Raw genomic sequence first — 17,673 nt, 5'->3', positions numbered from 1 at the left:
GTGTGTGTCTTACACTCAATCCAAAGATGACTATACCTTAGTGAAATATGTTGTGACAGGTTTATCAAACGTGGGAAACTTTATTGATAGGCTTTTTTTTTTGGCTGCGTTGGGTCTTTGTTGCTGCACGCAGGCTTTTCTCTGGTTGCGGCAAGTAGGGGCTACTCTTCGTTGCGGCGCGCAGGCTTCTCATTGCAGTGGCTTCTCTTTGTTTTGGAGCACGGGCTCCAGGCACGTGGGCTTCAGCAGTTGTGGCACTTGGCCTCAGTAATTGTGGCTCGAGGGCTCCAGAGCGCAGGCTCAGCAGTTGTGGCGCACGGGCTTAGTTGCTCCGCGGCATGTGGGATCCTCCTGGAACAGGGCTCAAACCCAGGTGCCCTGCATTGGCAGGTGGACTCTTAACCACTGCGCCACCAGGGAAGCCCCTATTGATAGTCTTTTAAAATATCTTTTATGTTTGAAGTGTACACGTTTTCAAAGAACTAAGTTGTGTGGTTGTGGAAGCATTGATCTTATATGTAAAAATTCTTTTGTATCGCAAAATTATCTGAATTTTGCTTTAACTGTTAGTACTTTGATTAGTTTTTTCAACCTTTGGTTTAAATTCAGAGATATACTGAGAATTGATTAGTTTTCCGGCCAAATTAGTATGATTTAGCTCTCAAATATACTGGGTAGGAGGTGCTACAGTCCAAAATCATGATTTTTCTTCTTGTTTATCTTTTCTCAGTATGATTATAATTAGTTATAGGAAAAACCATAAAGGAAGAGAATTATAGGAAATTAAAATCTGCCCATTTCACATTTGATCCAGCATGAACTGTTTTCATTTATATCTTCAGAGTTCCTTGCTCATCAATATAAAATAAGTTTTAAATCTTAAATTATGGGTCAGTTTATAACAGTCAATTATTTTTCTCAATATGAAAACAGAAGTGTCTTTTTTCTGCATTGGTGAAATTTATAGCTGTGTTTCTGTTTTTATGTATTAAACGCAAACCAGAACAAAACAAAAAGATTGTCAGTAATGCTACCACTCAGAGATAATGACATAAAATTTTGGAATGCATACTCTCAGAACATTTTTGATAGCAGTGGTTTTTTTTGTTGTTGTTTTTTGTTTGTTTGTTTTTTAAAAAGCGAGCCTATTAGAGTCCAAAGAATCAAAGTTCTAGAATCAATCAGACATACCTGGGTTCAAATTCTCCCTCATTGTTTGACTTAGCTAAGTCTTCAGTTTCCTTATCTGTAAAACTGAGATAAGAGTTGTTTTTATTTCCTGAGGTTATTATGAGAATTAAATCTTACTCTTACATCAGTTCTGGGCACACAGGAAACATTCATTTGAATGTTAGCTGTTAAATTTATTGTTGAGGACGTGTTACCATAGCTGTTGTATTTGCTTTAATCTATCCATTATATATAAAGGATTTTTTTTAAACTGTCACCGTTAATTCAGAACAACTGGAAACCAGACCTTCTTGCATTTTGTCTTTATATTCATATTCTGTAAGCAGCCTTAATGTATACCAAGACTTACAGTTTGTGTTTATTCTAATCACTTCCTCTGCAGCCCCAAGTGCCCCTCCACAATCTGTCACTGTGCTGACTGTTGGAAGCCACAATAGCACAAGTATTAGTGTTTCCTGGGATCCTCCTCCTCCTGATCATCAGAATGGAATTATCCAAGAATACAAGGTAAGGCCTGAATGAAGAGGGAAAGTTCACAGGTAAAAGTTCCCAGAGAAGTCTCAGGGTCACATGGAGCGGGAACATTTCTAGTGGCCCTCTTATTGAGTTTGAGTGTAAAGTAATATTTTATATCTTTGTGTGACAGATAAAGAAGCAAATGCATAGGATGCACAGAACCTAATTCCAAGGTCACAGATAACACAAACTCAGATGGACAAGTAAACCACAAGAATGCAGTGTTGTTGTTGTTTTTATAATGTGATTGCAGAGCCTCAGGGATTTAGAGAGACAGGGTAGAAGGTAGATAGTGAAGCCCTATCCTAGGAAGTGCCTTTATCTTTGTTATTAGATTTCTGTGTAATGGGACTTAGAACAGCTGTTTTTAAACTGTATTCTCATAAAAAAGATGCTTCAGGGGTTTCAAGAGTTGAGATGGAGATAAGAGGGTGGGCAGTACCACCTCCCACTGTAAATTCTGCTTTTACCAAGTTATTGGTAAAAGGTTCTGTAAGATATTTCACTTGAAAAAAGGGAGCCATTGAAAAAACAAATTTTGAAAAACTCTTATTTTTCAACTGATGAATTTGTTGCTATTTGGAAACAGTATATATTCGTTGTTTCTTCACCGTCATTTGAGCGACATCACTTAAGAATCACAAGTTGTCTAACTTTGAGAAATAAGGTTCTGATTAATTGTGATGTGATTAGACCACATGGGAGAGGAAAACACCTCATTAAATCTTGTAAAAATTCAAAACTATGCTTTTTTGCTATTAATAAATTTTTATAGAAATCTGATAATAACATGCTAAGTAGATCTATTAGAAAAGAAAACTAGACACCCCACCTCACCCCAGAAATTCATAGTTGGTATGTGAAATTAAGCTGAATAATTTTACTCAAAACATTGTTACTTCTAGGAAAAAATGTGAAAGTTAAAGTAGAATTTTCCTAAGTTAATGGTTAAGTTACTGAAGCAAATGGACTAAATTTGCATAAGAATTTATTTTAAAATTATTCCCATCACATTATAAAGAAATCTGAATAAGAAAATAAGAGTAAGTGCTTTTACAATAGCATAATTATAAAAAATCAGAAATTTTATAAGTGTTAGGACACATTGTTTTAAAAGCAAAACATTATCTACCCTGGAGTGTGTGTGGTTTTTAGTGAGTTTAGGATTTTACTTTTATATCATCTAGGACTAAATATCTTCAACTTCTATTTATTTAAATATTGATCTTTTTTCACAACATGATAATTTTTCATAAGTTGTAAATTTTCTCACTTATATGAGATTGTCCTATTTTGGTAAAAATGTGTATATTTTGTTAAGGGCTAAATAATCCTTCACTAGTAACTTCGGTTTCTTAGACTAAATAAAAGACATCTGCAATTCAAAGGCATTCTTTTAAAGAAAAAGTTTCAGGAACTTACCTCTTTCAGAAACAAGCAATGTGTGTTCCTACTTACGTGTCCCCATGTAGATTATAAATACTGTATAATAGAAATACAAATAAGTACACACAGTAGAATTTTTTATAACACATTTTACAGTAACAGATTTCCATATCCCAAAAGAATGTATGACTTACAATTTGATTCTTATTGGAAGTACAAGCCTAGCGTCCCTCACATCAGTGTTTAAAGACTTCCCACCACTCTGTTCTCATGCATGTGTATGTATAGATATGTTTTGATCAATATTAAGATTTATTACTGTCAGTGTAAATATTGGCTTTAATTTTATCTCAGTCAATACCTATAACTTTAGTCAATTAATCTTGTTAATCACTTCTGTGTAAGTTAATATTTTCTTAAATGAAATATAAATTACTTAGATGTGCACCTATATACTTTGGATACTACAACTCATAATCACCATATTTTTAATAATTTTTTGCGTAATAAATCTTGATAAATTAAGCAGAGGAATTTGTGTGTTTTAATCCATACCTAAACGCCATTTGCAATCAAGGACCACTTTCCAGACCTTGTAGAGGTGTTGAGGGAATCATTATACTATGAGCATTCAGTGTTGATTGTAAAATTTAAAGGAACACTGCATAGTTGTAGCTTCTTTTGTTGTTCTTTAATACACACACACACGCGCATATATATATATATACATACATACATATATATATATAAACAGCAGAAATTAGGCTTTAGAAAATGTCATTTACAAATACTTCTATAAGACTAGAAAATAGATTGGTCTCTACTAAAAGATTTAATGAATTATAATGAACTAATTACCAGAAAAAAATAATTTTATATTCTTTTGATATTCACTTTACATTTCTATAGATCTGGTGTCTGGGGAATGAAACACGATTCCACATCAACAAAACTGTGGATGCAGCCATTCGATCTGTAATAATTGGTGGATTATTCCCAGGTATTCAGTACCGGGTAGAGGTTGCAGCTAGTACCAGTGCAGGAGTTGGAGTAAAAAGTGAGCCACAGCCAATAATAATTGGTGAGTACCAATCCCTATGGTATGTGTTTTAGAATCAGTCAATGGGTAACAAAGTAGATCATTTTTTTGAATCTGCATCCCAACAGTGGATATACAGTAAATAATGAGTAATAAGATGCGCACATCATATAGGCAAATAAACCGACTAGAGCTTCTAACAAAATGTTTAGCAATTGCTTATGCTCTTAGGATTTCCACAAACTTCTTAAAATCATAATCATTAAGAGTTTACATGCTGAAAGTTGGTTTGAAAATTATTTTTAATCTATAGTTTCATTTGTAATTTTGATGCCTTTGAAATACAATAGGAAATGAGGCAGTTACTAAAGAAGGCACATTATGTTTCAAATCTGTATACCTCCTCTTAGCCAGAAAAATGTCAAAAATTAACCAGAAACAGGCCAAAAGAAACTAGTAATCCAAATAAACTATCCCAAAGAAGAAATCCCTATTCAATCTACTATCATCATTACAGAAAATTGCTTCCTATCACCATGGATTATGTTTGACTTTTCTTGAAATATATATAAATGGAATCATACAGAATATAATATTTTGTGTCTGGCTTCTTTCACTAAACATAATGTTTTTGAGATTCTCCCATACATGTATTATGCAATTCATATGTTTTATTTCTGAGCAGTATTCAATCATGTGAATGTATCATATTTTGTTTCTCTGCTTTTCTCTTGAGAGAATGTGTAAGAAGTTTTTTTGAGGACATATGTTTTTATTTCTTTTGGAGAATTACCTAGAAGTGGAATTTCTGGGTAACAGCACTGATGTAGTTTGACTTTATAAGAAACTCTAAATATTTTTTCAAATTGTATAATTTTATACTCTCACAGGGAAAGAATATGACTTCCAGTTTTTCTACATCCTCACTGACATTTAATGTTGCCATCTGTCATTTTAGCCATTTCAGTGAGTGTAAGAGTCCCTCATTGTCATTTTCACTTCAATTTTCTTTGATGACTAATGATGTTGAGCAACTTCACATGTGCTTATTGGCCATTCACATATTTTCTTTTGTAAAATTTCCAAGTCTTTGCCTTTTTTAAAATGGTGTCATTTGTCTCGTTACTAAGAGGAGTTATTTGTACATTTTCAATATAAATTATCTGTCATAGATTGTATCACAAATATTTTCTCCCAATTTATGGCTTTCTTAGTCCTTTTCTTGGTAGTGTCTTTTGATGAGCAGTAGTTTTCAATTTACATGATTTATAATTTATCAGATTTTTCTTTCATGTTTAGTACTTTCAAGAAACTATGCCCTAAATCTAGATAGCAAAGATATTTTCTTCCAGAAGCTTTATAGTTTTAGCTTTTATGCATAGGTCTATAATTCATCTTAAAGTAATTGCATGTGATTTGAGGGTTGAGGCTTATTTATTTCCATATGTAAAATCAAAATGCATAGGTATCTTTCACTGAAAAAACTTTCCTTTCTCCAGTTAACTATATACGTATGGATCCATTCCTGGATTCCCTGTATTATTCCATTTGTTTATATGTCTATCCATATGCCAAACCACAGTGTCTTGATTACTAATAGCTCATAGAAAGTCCTGAAATCAGGTAATGTGAATACTGCATCATTTTCTTCTCCAAAATTTTTTTGGCTATTCCAGACCTTTTGCTTTTCCATATACTTTTCAAATCAGCATGTCAGTTTCTACAAAATTATGTTGGAAAAAAAGTTTGGAAAATTTTTTTCTACAAAATTATGTCGGAAAAATTATATTTATGTTTAAAAATACAGTGAATCTATACATCAAATTGGAAAGATTAAACATTTTCATAGTCAGTCTTTCTCTGTGGGAACTTGATGTACCTCTCCATTATTTGTCTTTATTTTTCTCAACAATATTTTGTAGTTTTCAACATATGGCCTTAACCTATGTTCTGTTAAACTTTTTCCTGAGTATTTAACGTTTTTTACACTATTACAAGTGGATTTATAAAATTCCCTTTTTCAACTACTTTATGTTATATATAAATTTAACTTTATGTATTGCCCTTTTATCTTATGGCCTTACTAACTTCACTCACTTATTTTAATAGTTGCAAAATACTTTTTCTGAAGGTATTCAGATAATCATCTATTTTCTTTCTCCTTATTTCTGTTAATATGATAAATTCTATGGTTTTAAAGGTAAATAAACCTGGCATTCTTGGGATAAATCCCACTTGGTCAGGATATATTATGCTTTTTACAGATACTACTGGATCTGATTTGCTAACATTTAGTAAAGAATTTTGCATCTATGTTCATGAGGGATATTGATCGATAGTTTTCCTTTGATGTCTTTGTCAGGTTTTGGAATCAGGGAGGCTAGCTTTAATGGGTTGGGAAGTATTCCTTCCTCTTTTACATTCTGTAAGAGTCTTGGTAGGCCTTGTCCTATTTCTTCCTTAAATACTTCTAGAATTCAATGAAGATATCTGTGCCTAGAGTTTTCTTTGTGAATTATTTTTATTGTTATGAATTTACATTTATTCAGATACTTTTTTCTTCTCTGTTGGTTGTGGTAAATGGATTTTTGGTGTTTGCCAACCAATGAATTTGTTTAATCCATCTAAATTGTTGAATTTATTATCACATGTTTATTTGCAGTAGCTCCTTATTTGTAATCCCTTTAATTGTAATGTTTGCAGGATGAGTAGTAATGCCATCTCTTTTATTCATAAGTACTGTGGATTGATGCTCTCTCTCTCTCTCTCTTCTCCTTTCTCGTTGCCCCCTACCCTCTCTCTCTCTTCCCTCTCTCCAACTTTAATCTTGATAAAGATTTATCAATTTTATTAATCCTTTCAGCGTACAAATTTTGGCTTTGTTAGTTTTATTTATTTATTTTCTAACTAAGCGATTTCTGATATTTTTTTTCTTCTGCTTACTTTTATGTTGCTTCTTAAGATAGAAACTTATATCAATGATTTGGACCTCTCTTCTTTTCTAATACGAATATTTAAAGTTATAAATTTCCCTCTAAGCACTTCTTCAGCTGAATCTTACAAATTTGATGTAAATTATCATTTATCATAAAGTTGAAAACACTTTTCACTTTCCCTAAAAATTTTTGGGTTTTGCAGAAGTTATTTGGAAATGTGCTATTAAATTTCCAAATGTTTTGGTATTTTCCATATAGATTTTTGTTGCTGATTTCTAATTTAATTTCACTGGGGTCAGAGAGTGTATTTTACATGAATTTAGCTTTTTAAATATGGAGACTTAGTTTATGGCCCAGAATTTCATTTTAGCGAGTGTGCCTTGTGCATTTAAAAACTATGTTCATTTTTATTTTTCTGTCTTGAAATGGAATGTTCAATAAATGTCAGGTCAAATCAGTTGGTAGTATTGTTCAAGTCCTTACTTATTTTCTGTTAATGCATTCTTTTAATTAATAAGAAAAGAGCCTGGCAATTTATTATAATTATAAATTTGTATATTTCTCCATTTTGTTTATAAGTTTTTGTTTCATGTATTTTGCTACTCTGTTTTAACTGAGTATATTTTAAGATTGTTATAGCTTCTTAATGAACTTATGCTTTTTCATTATGAAATGCCTCACTTTATTTCCTCATACGATTCTTTGTCTTGGAACTTACTCTGTCTGATGTTAGTACACCCGTGTAAGTGTTTGCGTTTTGTGATTTTTTTTTCATCCTTTTATTTTAACTCCTATGTCTTTGTATTTAATGCACATTTCTATTATTTAAATTGCATATTGTGAGGCCTTATTGTTTATCCAATATGACAATCTTTGCCTTTTAATTGGAGTGTTTATTATCTTTAATGCGATATTGATGTTTTGGAGCTTAGAATTACCCTTTTGCTATTTTTTTTTATCTGACTTTGTTCCTATTTTCCTAATTTACTGATTTCTTTTGGATGAATAAAATGACTTTCTGTATAATATTTTATGTTCACTATTGAATCATTAAGTATACTTATTTTTGTAATGATTACTCTAGGATTAGCCTATGCTATATGGATCTTAGAAAATATAATTCCATTTTCCTCCCTTTCAAGCTTTTTGCTCTTGTTTTACCTTTTACTCCTGCACATGTAATAAAAACCAATACACAGACTAAAGTATTATTATTGCTTTTGCTCTAAACAATCAACTATCTTTCAAATAAATTAAAACTAAGAAAAAATATTTTATATTACCCACGTTTTTCTGATATTCTGTTCCTTAAATTCAATCCTTGAGTCTGCCTGAGTTTTACTGTCTCTTTTTAACTCAGGAATGCTATTCAGCCATTTTTGGACTCCCCTTCGTTGCATCACATTTTAGAAATTGTCTCCAGATAGACAGATATGAATATCGTAAGATTCCCCTTTTTTATTTCCTTTTTTATCATAGTTCTGTCCTTTTGTTTCACATATTTTGCCTAGATTTTCCTTGTTTATGGTGGGATTGCATGTCTCATTCCTGTTATTCCTTCATGGGCAGAAATGGAAGTAGCCAGTGAATAATTCAGTTTATATAGTACAAATTCCATTTGTTCTCTTTTACATTTTTCATTTCCCTCTGAAATTCCCCATGTGTTCATTCATTAGGACTCTATTGTTTTAAATTAATGAACATATTGTAATAGCTGCTTGAAAGTCCTTTCCTCCTAATTTCAACATCCATGTCATCTCTTGGTCTATTTCTATTGATTACTATTCCTCTTGATCTTGGGTTATCTTTTCCTCATTTTTGTTATTGTGGTTGTTATTATTGTTTTGCTTGTTTTTGCATGCCTGGTAATTTTTTACTATATACTGGACATTGCAGAAAACATACTATACAATTTTGTGATCTTCTGAAGAATGTTATTTTTCTTTTCCTTAGAGGCAGTTATGTTACTGGCTGATCATCTTGATCTTGTGGTGGCTTGGTTTTTACATATTGTTAGTATGGACTATTTATGTTTTGACAATATTCTTCAGGCAAAACCTCAGTTTAATTTTTACTTCTAAGGCATAGTGCTCCTGGACTTTCAGTGAAAAGCCTAATATTTTTATCTGGTCTGCCTAACTTGATGGAATTTAAACTTCAAACACAATCTTCTCTGCAGTGAGAGAGTCTGCTCAGTCTTTGCAGCCTTTTACCTTTTGAGTTTCACCAAATCCTTGAAATCGTCCTTCTGCATGCACAATTCAGGGTTCACACTAGTACTGAGGGTGAATTTATACACAGATTTGAGAACATCACTCTCCTGTCTCTCCCTCTTTCACATGGTTTCTCCCTTAATTCTTTGTCACACTGGCAGCTGTGAAGGCTATCTTCTGACACCTTTTAGAAATAAGACTGAGATTTTCAGCTTGAGTTCTAGCTCCCTAGTGCTGCATGGATTGAGCTCTCTAAGGGGGTAGAAAGCCTCATAAATGCAGATTTTCTTTTTCTTGAGTGGTTTTATTCTTTCAAAAGGCAAATCCCTTCAGTTTACCCTGATTTTATTTGTTTGTCGGTGTCTTCTTTATCTTTTTTAATGTTCTTTCTAGAGTTTATATATTTTAAAAATACTTTTGTCCAGAGTTTCATACAAGCCAATGTGCCATTTGCATTCTTTTCTGTTTATTTTCTAAAATATGTACATAGAACATACTACCAAATTCTGGGAAATTTTTTCTTTTTACAATGTATTTATTATATAATGAAGAGATTTTAATATTCAGTCGTCATGTTAAAATTTTTTAGATTCTCCAAGTATTCTTCCTTTTATATATTAAAAACATTTTAAAAGTTTTAGTATTAACTTTTCTTTAAATTGCCTTCCCTTTCTTAATTAGTCATACAAACTGAATTAATTCCTTAACCTGCGGGAAACCTATAATCTTGCCCTTCTGAGATTTTCTAAAATAAATTGGAATAAGAAAGAAATACAGGTACACCCAAAAGGATTTAACAGATATAGATGAACTTATTCTTATTTCTACATATTTTCTAAATAATATTTAGAATATTTGTTATTTAGAAATAAGGCAGTAATTTTTCACTTAAAAAAATATGAAACATGTTTGAAAGGTATAGCTTTCTATGAGAGCTCCCAGATAGGTAAACAAAGCTTTTTTTTTTTTTCACTTTTTTTTTTTACCCTTCTAGCATATATATGAAAAAGATTGACTGAATGTAATTTTTCGAAATCAAAGATCAGTAGGATTACCAAATATCTATAATTTCCTTTCATGTTTTCTTTTTGTTTTCTGTCATCTTTGGTAATAAATATAATTCTCAAGCATGGAAAAGTTGGTTTGTTTTGGTTTCGATTTTGGTTTGTAGTAGTTACCTATTTGCTTCACAATAGTTGGGGGATTTATTGTATTTGGAGGCAAGTAAAAATTGCAGTAACACCACTTCTCCAAGTTCATGTCATGACAGTTAAGAATAAACAATTGTATGGTAACTTAAAATAATAATTTTAACTAAGATTTTTTTTAAATCAAATGGAAAGTTTTGCTTAACTCGTATTATTTTAAAAAGACCGAATGATCAAGTGGATAAGTAGATAATGAGTACCTTTTAATTTGTTTATGTATCATACTTTTCAAATTTTTCTATGAAATAAAAAATAATCTAATAAGTAATATTTCTATCTCCTTTTCATGTAGTTGGAATACACAATATCCAAGACATAATTATAGGAAATAGAATTGTACTACTTGAAATAAACACACACACACACACACACAAGCACAATTCAGCCTGGAAAAGGCTATTTGTCCTCGAGAGATTTATTTCTTTTTAATATCTACTGTTGTACTGAAGAAGCCTTTAATTGTTTCTTTAATTACCCCTGCATATCTACCGTAACATCTTGTCTGATAACCTTATCTACACAACTGTTATTCCTTAGTTGAAAAGTGATTTAGTGATGGCTAATCTCCATTTCTCTTTCAATTTATGCTTTTCCTATTGTCTATTCAGTACTGGAAACAGCACTTGAAGTGACTCAAGCTCTTCCTCATTTCCCCTTTGCTTTAATTAAATCATGTATTGGCATTTGATGTAATTTATGGCTGATAATTTTAGATTTGTCTTATGCCAGACAATGTACTGTTTCATCTATTCCTTCTCAGCTTAGTTTTTATTCCAAAAAGTTACATTAAGGGGCCTTTAATTAAAATTTGTATAAATATAATAAATAGCCTTACACAGACTTAAAAGTAGTATTGTTCTTTTATTTGCTGTCTCCACTGGTAAGGTGACTTTTACATCAAAATATCCATAATTTTATATGTTTGCAATTACACAAATACAACCAAATACATTTATATATATAAGCATCAAACAGCATGTCATATAACCAAATTACATTGACTTAAAATTCTCAGTAATCTTGCTTAGTAATATACCTATTGTTTCTTTAATCATTTGCCTATTTCACGCTTACCTTACATAGTTGGTAATAATATGTGGAACAACTGCAAACTTTCACAGTAATAGGTACAATCGAATCTGATGTGTCTAATTAATTTTTAGTCCAACAAATTAGTTTTGTTCTTCATTACTCTCCAGTGGGAGGAAGACATTATATTTCATTATATTTTTTTGTCTGAAAGAACAATGGAGTGTTACAGGTCACACACATCCCATGTCTGTGCTCTAATTAGTCCAACTGACAACATTGTTTTAAAAATACTAACAGCATAAGAAATACTTACACACTTTGGGTAACATAAATAAATATTTTACTATATTCAATAAGACATTTTATGGATCTTTTACACAAATGAAGGATGAATTTTCTTTTCTGTTTGTGCTACAAGGTGTTTTCTTTTTAGTAACTACTAGTGTTTAGCACAATCACCAGATATATGTATTGATATGTCTCAAGTTGAAAATATGAGCTCATTTTAAATACATTTTTGACTATGTTTGTATGTATAGTAACTAAGAGCAGATAGATTAGGAAAATGAACCAGCTTCACTACATAAGTGAAGCTAGTTTTTAAATCAGGAAATTAACACAAAAGATGTTTCAAGAATGGAATATTAGACTATATAAAACGCTAGCAGCTATAACAAACAAGTGGGCATACTGATTGGCTTAACAAAGTAAAAGTTTCTTATTCATAGCCCAGCCTAATATGAGTCAGCAGAATGGAGGATGGGGTTTCTACCCCATAAAATTTTTCACGGAACGTGGCTCCTTCCATCAATGGCTCTATGTCTCTTAGAGCAGGGGTCCCCATCCCCTGGGCCGCGAACTGGTAAGCACCAGGCCGCAGAGCAGGAAGTGAGAGGCGGGCGGGCAAGCTTCATCTGCCCATCACTCGCATTACCGCCTGAACCTTCTCCCCTCCTCCACGCCCGCCCGTGGAAAAATTGTCTTCCACGAAACCGGTCCCTGGTGCCCAAAAGGTTGGGGACCACTGTCTTAGATGGTCAGCATCCTGCCGCAGATCCCTCGTTTCTATCCAACATGCTAGGAAAGAGAGTGTGACGTATTGTCACAGTGATTTACGGGTCAGATCCGGAGGTAGTATGCATCTGCCTGTGTACAATTGGCTAAATATTCAGTCACTTTGTTGTACTCATCTACAAGGGAGGCTGGGGAATATAGGCTAATTTTCTGCCCTGGAAGAAAGGTGAAACCTTGGTAAACAAGTCACCTATTGTTTGCAGAACTCTCACATCTAGATAATTTACAACTTATATTCCTACCTGAGTGGCCCTTAAAGTAACTCTTAGCCTTACATGGGCTATAATTACTGTGTTCCTATTAACCTCTTTACATACATCGTCTCAATTAATCCTCCCAAATAAATGAAATAGACAGTACTGTTGCCAACTAACAGAAACAGGGATTCCAAAAGATTAAGTGCCCTACATAAACTCACTGCTTACTTAGCTAGTAAGTGTCAGAGATGATACTCAAATGTGGAACTTCAAAGACCTTGCACTTTCTAATATATTACAGTGCCATGATAACTGAAACAATGAGAATTACACATTCCTGTGATGTGATATGCTGAAATTTGCCATTTATATTTTGCTTACAATTTATTTTTTAAGTATTGGATTAGTTACTAATGAGATATGATATTAACATAAGAAATCACTAAATTTCCAGTGTCTGAATTAATCCATCTGTTAAATAAACACATAAATCTTTGCTCTTCATTGATATTATGATTCCATGAGTTTTAAACCTGTTTAAAAATGTGGATTGAGATTTTCTTTATTATCTCTGAGAGGGCTAAATTGTCAGAAACATGACTACTAGAATAATCTTAGTCCAGATTTAAATGTATGTTTTTGTTACATAGACCTTAGAATGAATTTTCAAGTTGTTTTGTATCCAGCTTTCAAGTGGATTTTCGAATTAGTTTCAAATACTTTAAGGGCATTTAGGAATTTTATCTTTTCATGAGGTTTTAACTGTAGATACTAATCTCTATGAAAAGATGTTTACATAATTGTCATTGTTTAATATAGTAATTTTAATACCTTCCAGAAAATTAAAATATGTTTGATCAAAATAAGACCTTTGGTAGAATATTAAGGGCAATATTTTGAACATTTGTATTTAGGCAGTGCTGTAGGGGGAAGGTAATTTTCAAATACCTGGCGTTAAATGTTATAGTTGCTTTTTTTAAAAAAATGAGAATTATATTACAAAATGTTTTACCTAACTGAAGAAAGGTTACTATTATTTCAGCTCACAGCACTTGTTTTCGTACTTATTTATGAGGCAATAAATCAAGAAGTGGTTCTGAATCTGTCCACAGCGAAACAAAACACAAGGGAACAATGTTCTTAATCACATTTCAAACTTATGATTTGATTCTTTTTCTGAAACTTACAAAATATGCTTACCAATAAATTGTGACAGGCTCAGGACACAGCAAATATTACCTGCTTCAAAGAATGTTCTAATCTTCTGTGCCTTTGGCATACCATATATGTATTTTTGTGGGGTTTTTTGTCTTAATATTTACTAACACTAACACTGTTGTTTCTTCCATAGGGGGAAGGAATGAAGTTGTCATTACTGAAAACAATAACAGCATAACTGAGCAAATCACTGATGTTGTGAAGCAACCAGCTTTTATAGCTGGTATTGGTGGTGCCTGCTGGGTAATTCTGATGGGTTTTAGCATCTGGTTGTATTGGCGAAGAAAGAAGAGAAAGGGACTCAGTAATTATGCTGGTAAGAGGCTATTTCCGGCTAAAAAAATGTCATCTTTAGAAATATGACAAAATTCAAGGGAAGGAATGGAATGGAATAACTGAGTGAATGAATGGATGTTTTTGGCTTGATTTAAACAATTACAGACAACATGCTTTAATGCACTGCTCTTCACCATATCACATTATGACCGTAAGGCAATCTTTTTGCTTGTATCTCCAAAGAAGCATAAGAAGAATGCACACTGATAAAGTGCTTAGACATTTTTCTCAACTAGTTCGACACACACACACACACACACAAACTTTGCACGCTATGACACCATTGTTTGAAAAGTGAATTTAAGCAAGAGCATTCCTAAAATGCTCAGAAAAAAAGAGGAAAGATTTGAAATGTAGTTCTTTGTATTTCATGATACAGATTACAATAGAAACTGTGTCTCAGATGGAAAATACAAAGGAAGCAAAAAAAAATCTCATCAGGATTGATGAGACTGATGAGGCATGAATTAAGTGATTTACTAGTCACTTAAATAGGATGTCTATTTCAAAGTGACCAATAGGAATTTTAGAAGGAAGAAAAAGGAGAAGCAAAAGAAACAGCAGAAGAAAAAGAAGACCGTTGGTGTTCTACTTGTTCGCAAAAATGTTTTCTTCTTAGAATCAAGAACAGGAATTTTAAGGATGTCCAAAATTATGGCCTTCAAAATACTTCCAAGGAAGAGAGAGAGAAAATTATCAAGTCAGTGACTGAAAAAATGAACTCAATACTGAAGCTATATTCAATTACAGTTTAAATTGCAATGCATTTTAAGTACTTTCCCTAACAATGATCATCAAAAGAAATTGTCTCACAATATTTCACACTTTGTAGAATTTACAAGGGAACAATTTTAATTTACCATCGTCCTACAAATATTTTAAAATTTTTGAGATATTTTATTCATCTTCTATTTCTAATTTTTACTTTAGTAAGAAGCAGAAATGTGTTAAGTGACTTTGACAGAGGCTTCAATTCTTATTAAACTTATCCGCTGCTGTAGCTTGTAGGTGTCTGAGCTTCTGAGAATAGTTCAAAATGAAAGGAATAGCACCCACTTGGTTGTCTTTCTTGTTATTCGATAGCATTTAAATACGATCATTTGACGATCACACGGTGGCTCATGTCTATATTTTGTGAAAATAAAGTTTGTCAGTTACTGGTTAGAACAAATTCCCAGGACTAGAGAAGGTAGTATAATGTATCCATTGAAAAGGGGCTTTCATGCTTTGTGACTTGCTGTTGCTGTGCCATTCTCATTTCTCATTGGTTGCTGATGCCTGCTTCCTTATGCTTTATCATCTGAGTGCTTTATCACCCTACCAGTGAGTGATTCTTCCTGGAAAGGTATGCTGGGCAATAACTGCTGAGTGTCAGAGTCATGAACATTAAAGATACTTTAACATAACTTCTTGTTTTGCAGTCCAGTCCTCTGCTTTCGTTCCCTGAAGGTATTGTCCATCAACCTGTTTAGTCAATCACCACGTTCCATTTCGTCTCTGTGACACGCTCATATAAATCACATGAGAAATAAGGAAGAATGATTTAATTCAAGGACTATTTTTTTGTTTTATCTCATTGCTTGGCTTTAGTGAAAATAATAAAAGATTGACTATGCTAGCCACTTCAGTACAAAGTTCTAAGATGCCACGTTTGGAGTGTTGCATTTTTACCCTCCAGACATCTTTATTCACTCACGCCTGCAAAATAGCATAGGTCTCATAATTACTAGTTTATGTTTTTAGTAAAATTATGTCAGATAGCCTTTTTTCTTCTTCTTTTTTGAAACAGCAGTTCTTTGCAAAACCTATGCATTTAATTTGAAAATATCTGTTGGTCTTTGAGCTTGACAAGAATAGTACATTTCCTATTATCAGTTCTCATTGTGATTGATATCCACCTGCTTGTAGAAGAACTGCTAACTGGCAAGGTGCTATGCACTTCAAATATTTTGGAATAAGGTCAAGCCACAGAGCAGCCTTTCTGAACCTTTATACTTAGTTGATAGATGGCTGACTCTCAGAATGGATTCACCTTCAGCTGGTAATTTGCCTTCCAGCAGCTGCTGTTCTCTTCTAGGTGAGAAGCAAATGAAAATCCAAACCACAGGTACTTAGCATTGCATATCTGACCTGGCGATATTCTCTAGACATTTCCCTCCATAAATATCCTATCCTCCACCTCCTGGAATTTTTATATTCTTGAGAATATGAGGATTTTAAATAGGAGTGATTAGTGTAGTACGTATTTATCATATGTTTAAATTTCTGATATTTCATGCATGAGCTAATAATGATCCATTTTAAGAGCACAGGGGTTTCGTACAGGGATATTTTTCTCTGAAGTGTTTTATAAAAATTATAGAGAAAATAGTCTATGTGTACTAGTTCTGTTTATTTTTGGTTTTCCTAAAAATTTCTCTGGAAATCTTATAATTTAACAAGCATGAAAACTAAACCCAGTAACATTAAAGCAATGTAATTTTATTCACAAAACGAAAAGTCTAATGTTTCCACTTTTTACTACATGGTGATATCTATATAGTTTCAAAATTTTCTTATTGATTTATGATAGCAATAACTTTTTTTTCAAATAAATGAAAGTCTACTTTGGGATAGGTATTTAAATTAATTTATAACAAAAAATGTCTTCATTAATTTCAAACCCCAAATGTGATCTTGGATTATACTTAAACTCTGCTGCAATTGATGTAAATTAAGAAACATGCATTTTAATAACGCTAGACTGATCCTAAGTAGAATTGAAAAGCAGGTAAAATTTGATTTCAGCACTTGCTTTTTCCTACTTCATTCCAAGTCTTCTTAACCATCACAGGTAGATTTTAACCACCAGAGGGAAGATTTTAACTAGTGGGGAGAAGAAATAAGTTGCAGAGTGGAGACTCTAACTCTCGGCAGGATACTTTCCACTCACTCTGTACAGGCAAAAACCCGCTGATTTTATTGTGGCTAATCTTTGATTCTCCATCTCCATGTGGAAAATTATATTTGAATGCTTAAAAGGAAGGTAAAAAAAAATGGCATGCTACTCAGTGTTGATATTTTTCTTATGTTTCAGAGGCTTTAACATATTGATCATAGAACACTAGTGGATTAGCACCTTAGATTATAAAAGCAACTATCAAGAATCAAATGTAAACTTATACACTTAAATGATCTGAGAGGAGAATTTGGCCTGAACGTGTTTTGCTTCTTTACATACAAGAACTTGGCGATTTCCCCAGGGCAAAATTACACACTAACTAACTTCCTATTCAATTTTTTCCTATTTATTCTTTGGGTTTTTTTTTTGTTTTTTTTTTTTTTTTT

The 17,673-nt window shown here is 32.5% G+C and overlaps 1 protein-coding gene and 1 long non-coding RNA gene across 3 annotated transcripts in view; one reads left to right on the top strand and one right to left on the bottom strand.

The window, feature by feature from the left end:
• LOC129392252 (uncharacterized) overlaps positions 1 to 17,673 on the bottom strand; it is a 377,286-nt gene that overhangs the window by 20,511 nt on the left and 339,102 nt on the right. Inside the window, exons 4-6 of the long non-coding RNA XR_008617848.1 lie at positions 11,564 to 11,725; positions 3,130 to 3,189; positions 1,541 to 1,705 (exon numbers count right to left, since the gene is read on the bottom strand). This is a non-coding gene — a long non-coding RNA (uncharacterized lncRNA). The remainder of the gene's footprint in view (positions 1 to 1,540; positions 1,706 to 3,129; positions 3,190 to 11,563; positions 11,726 to 17,673) is intronic.
• Positions 1 to 17,673, top strand: part of ROBO2 (roundabout guidance receptor 2) — a 551,426-nt gene that overhangs the window by 481,007 nt on the left and 52,746 nt on the right. For both annotated transcript variants that reach the window (XM_055086130.1, XM_024120135.2), the window contains exons 15-17: positions 1,574 to 1,698; positions 4,003 to 4,174; positions 14,144 to 14,326. In XM_055086130.1, coding sequence (XP_054942105.1) covers positions 1,574 to 1,698; positions 4,003 to 4,174; positions 14,144 to 14,326 — 480 coding nt within the window. The remainder of the gene's footprint in view (positions 1 to 1,573; positions 1,699 to 4,002; positions 4,175 to 14,143; positions 14,327 to 17,673) is intronic.

This window comes from Physeter macrocephalus, chromosome 1, assembly GCF_002837175.3.
Source record: "Physeter macrocephalus isolate SW-GA chromosome 1, ASM283717v5, whole genome shotgun sequence".
In the NCBI taxonomy this organism is placed as follows: domain Eukaryota; kingdom Metazoa; phylum Chordata; class Mammalia; order Artiodactyla; family Physeteridae; genus Physeter; species Physeter macrocephalus.
Note: the sequence above shows the minus strand (reverse complement) of the source record. Positions and strands in the feature narration are given on the sequence as shown.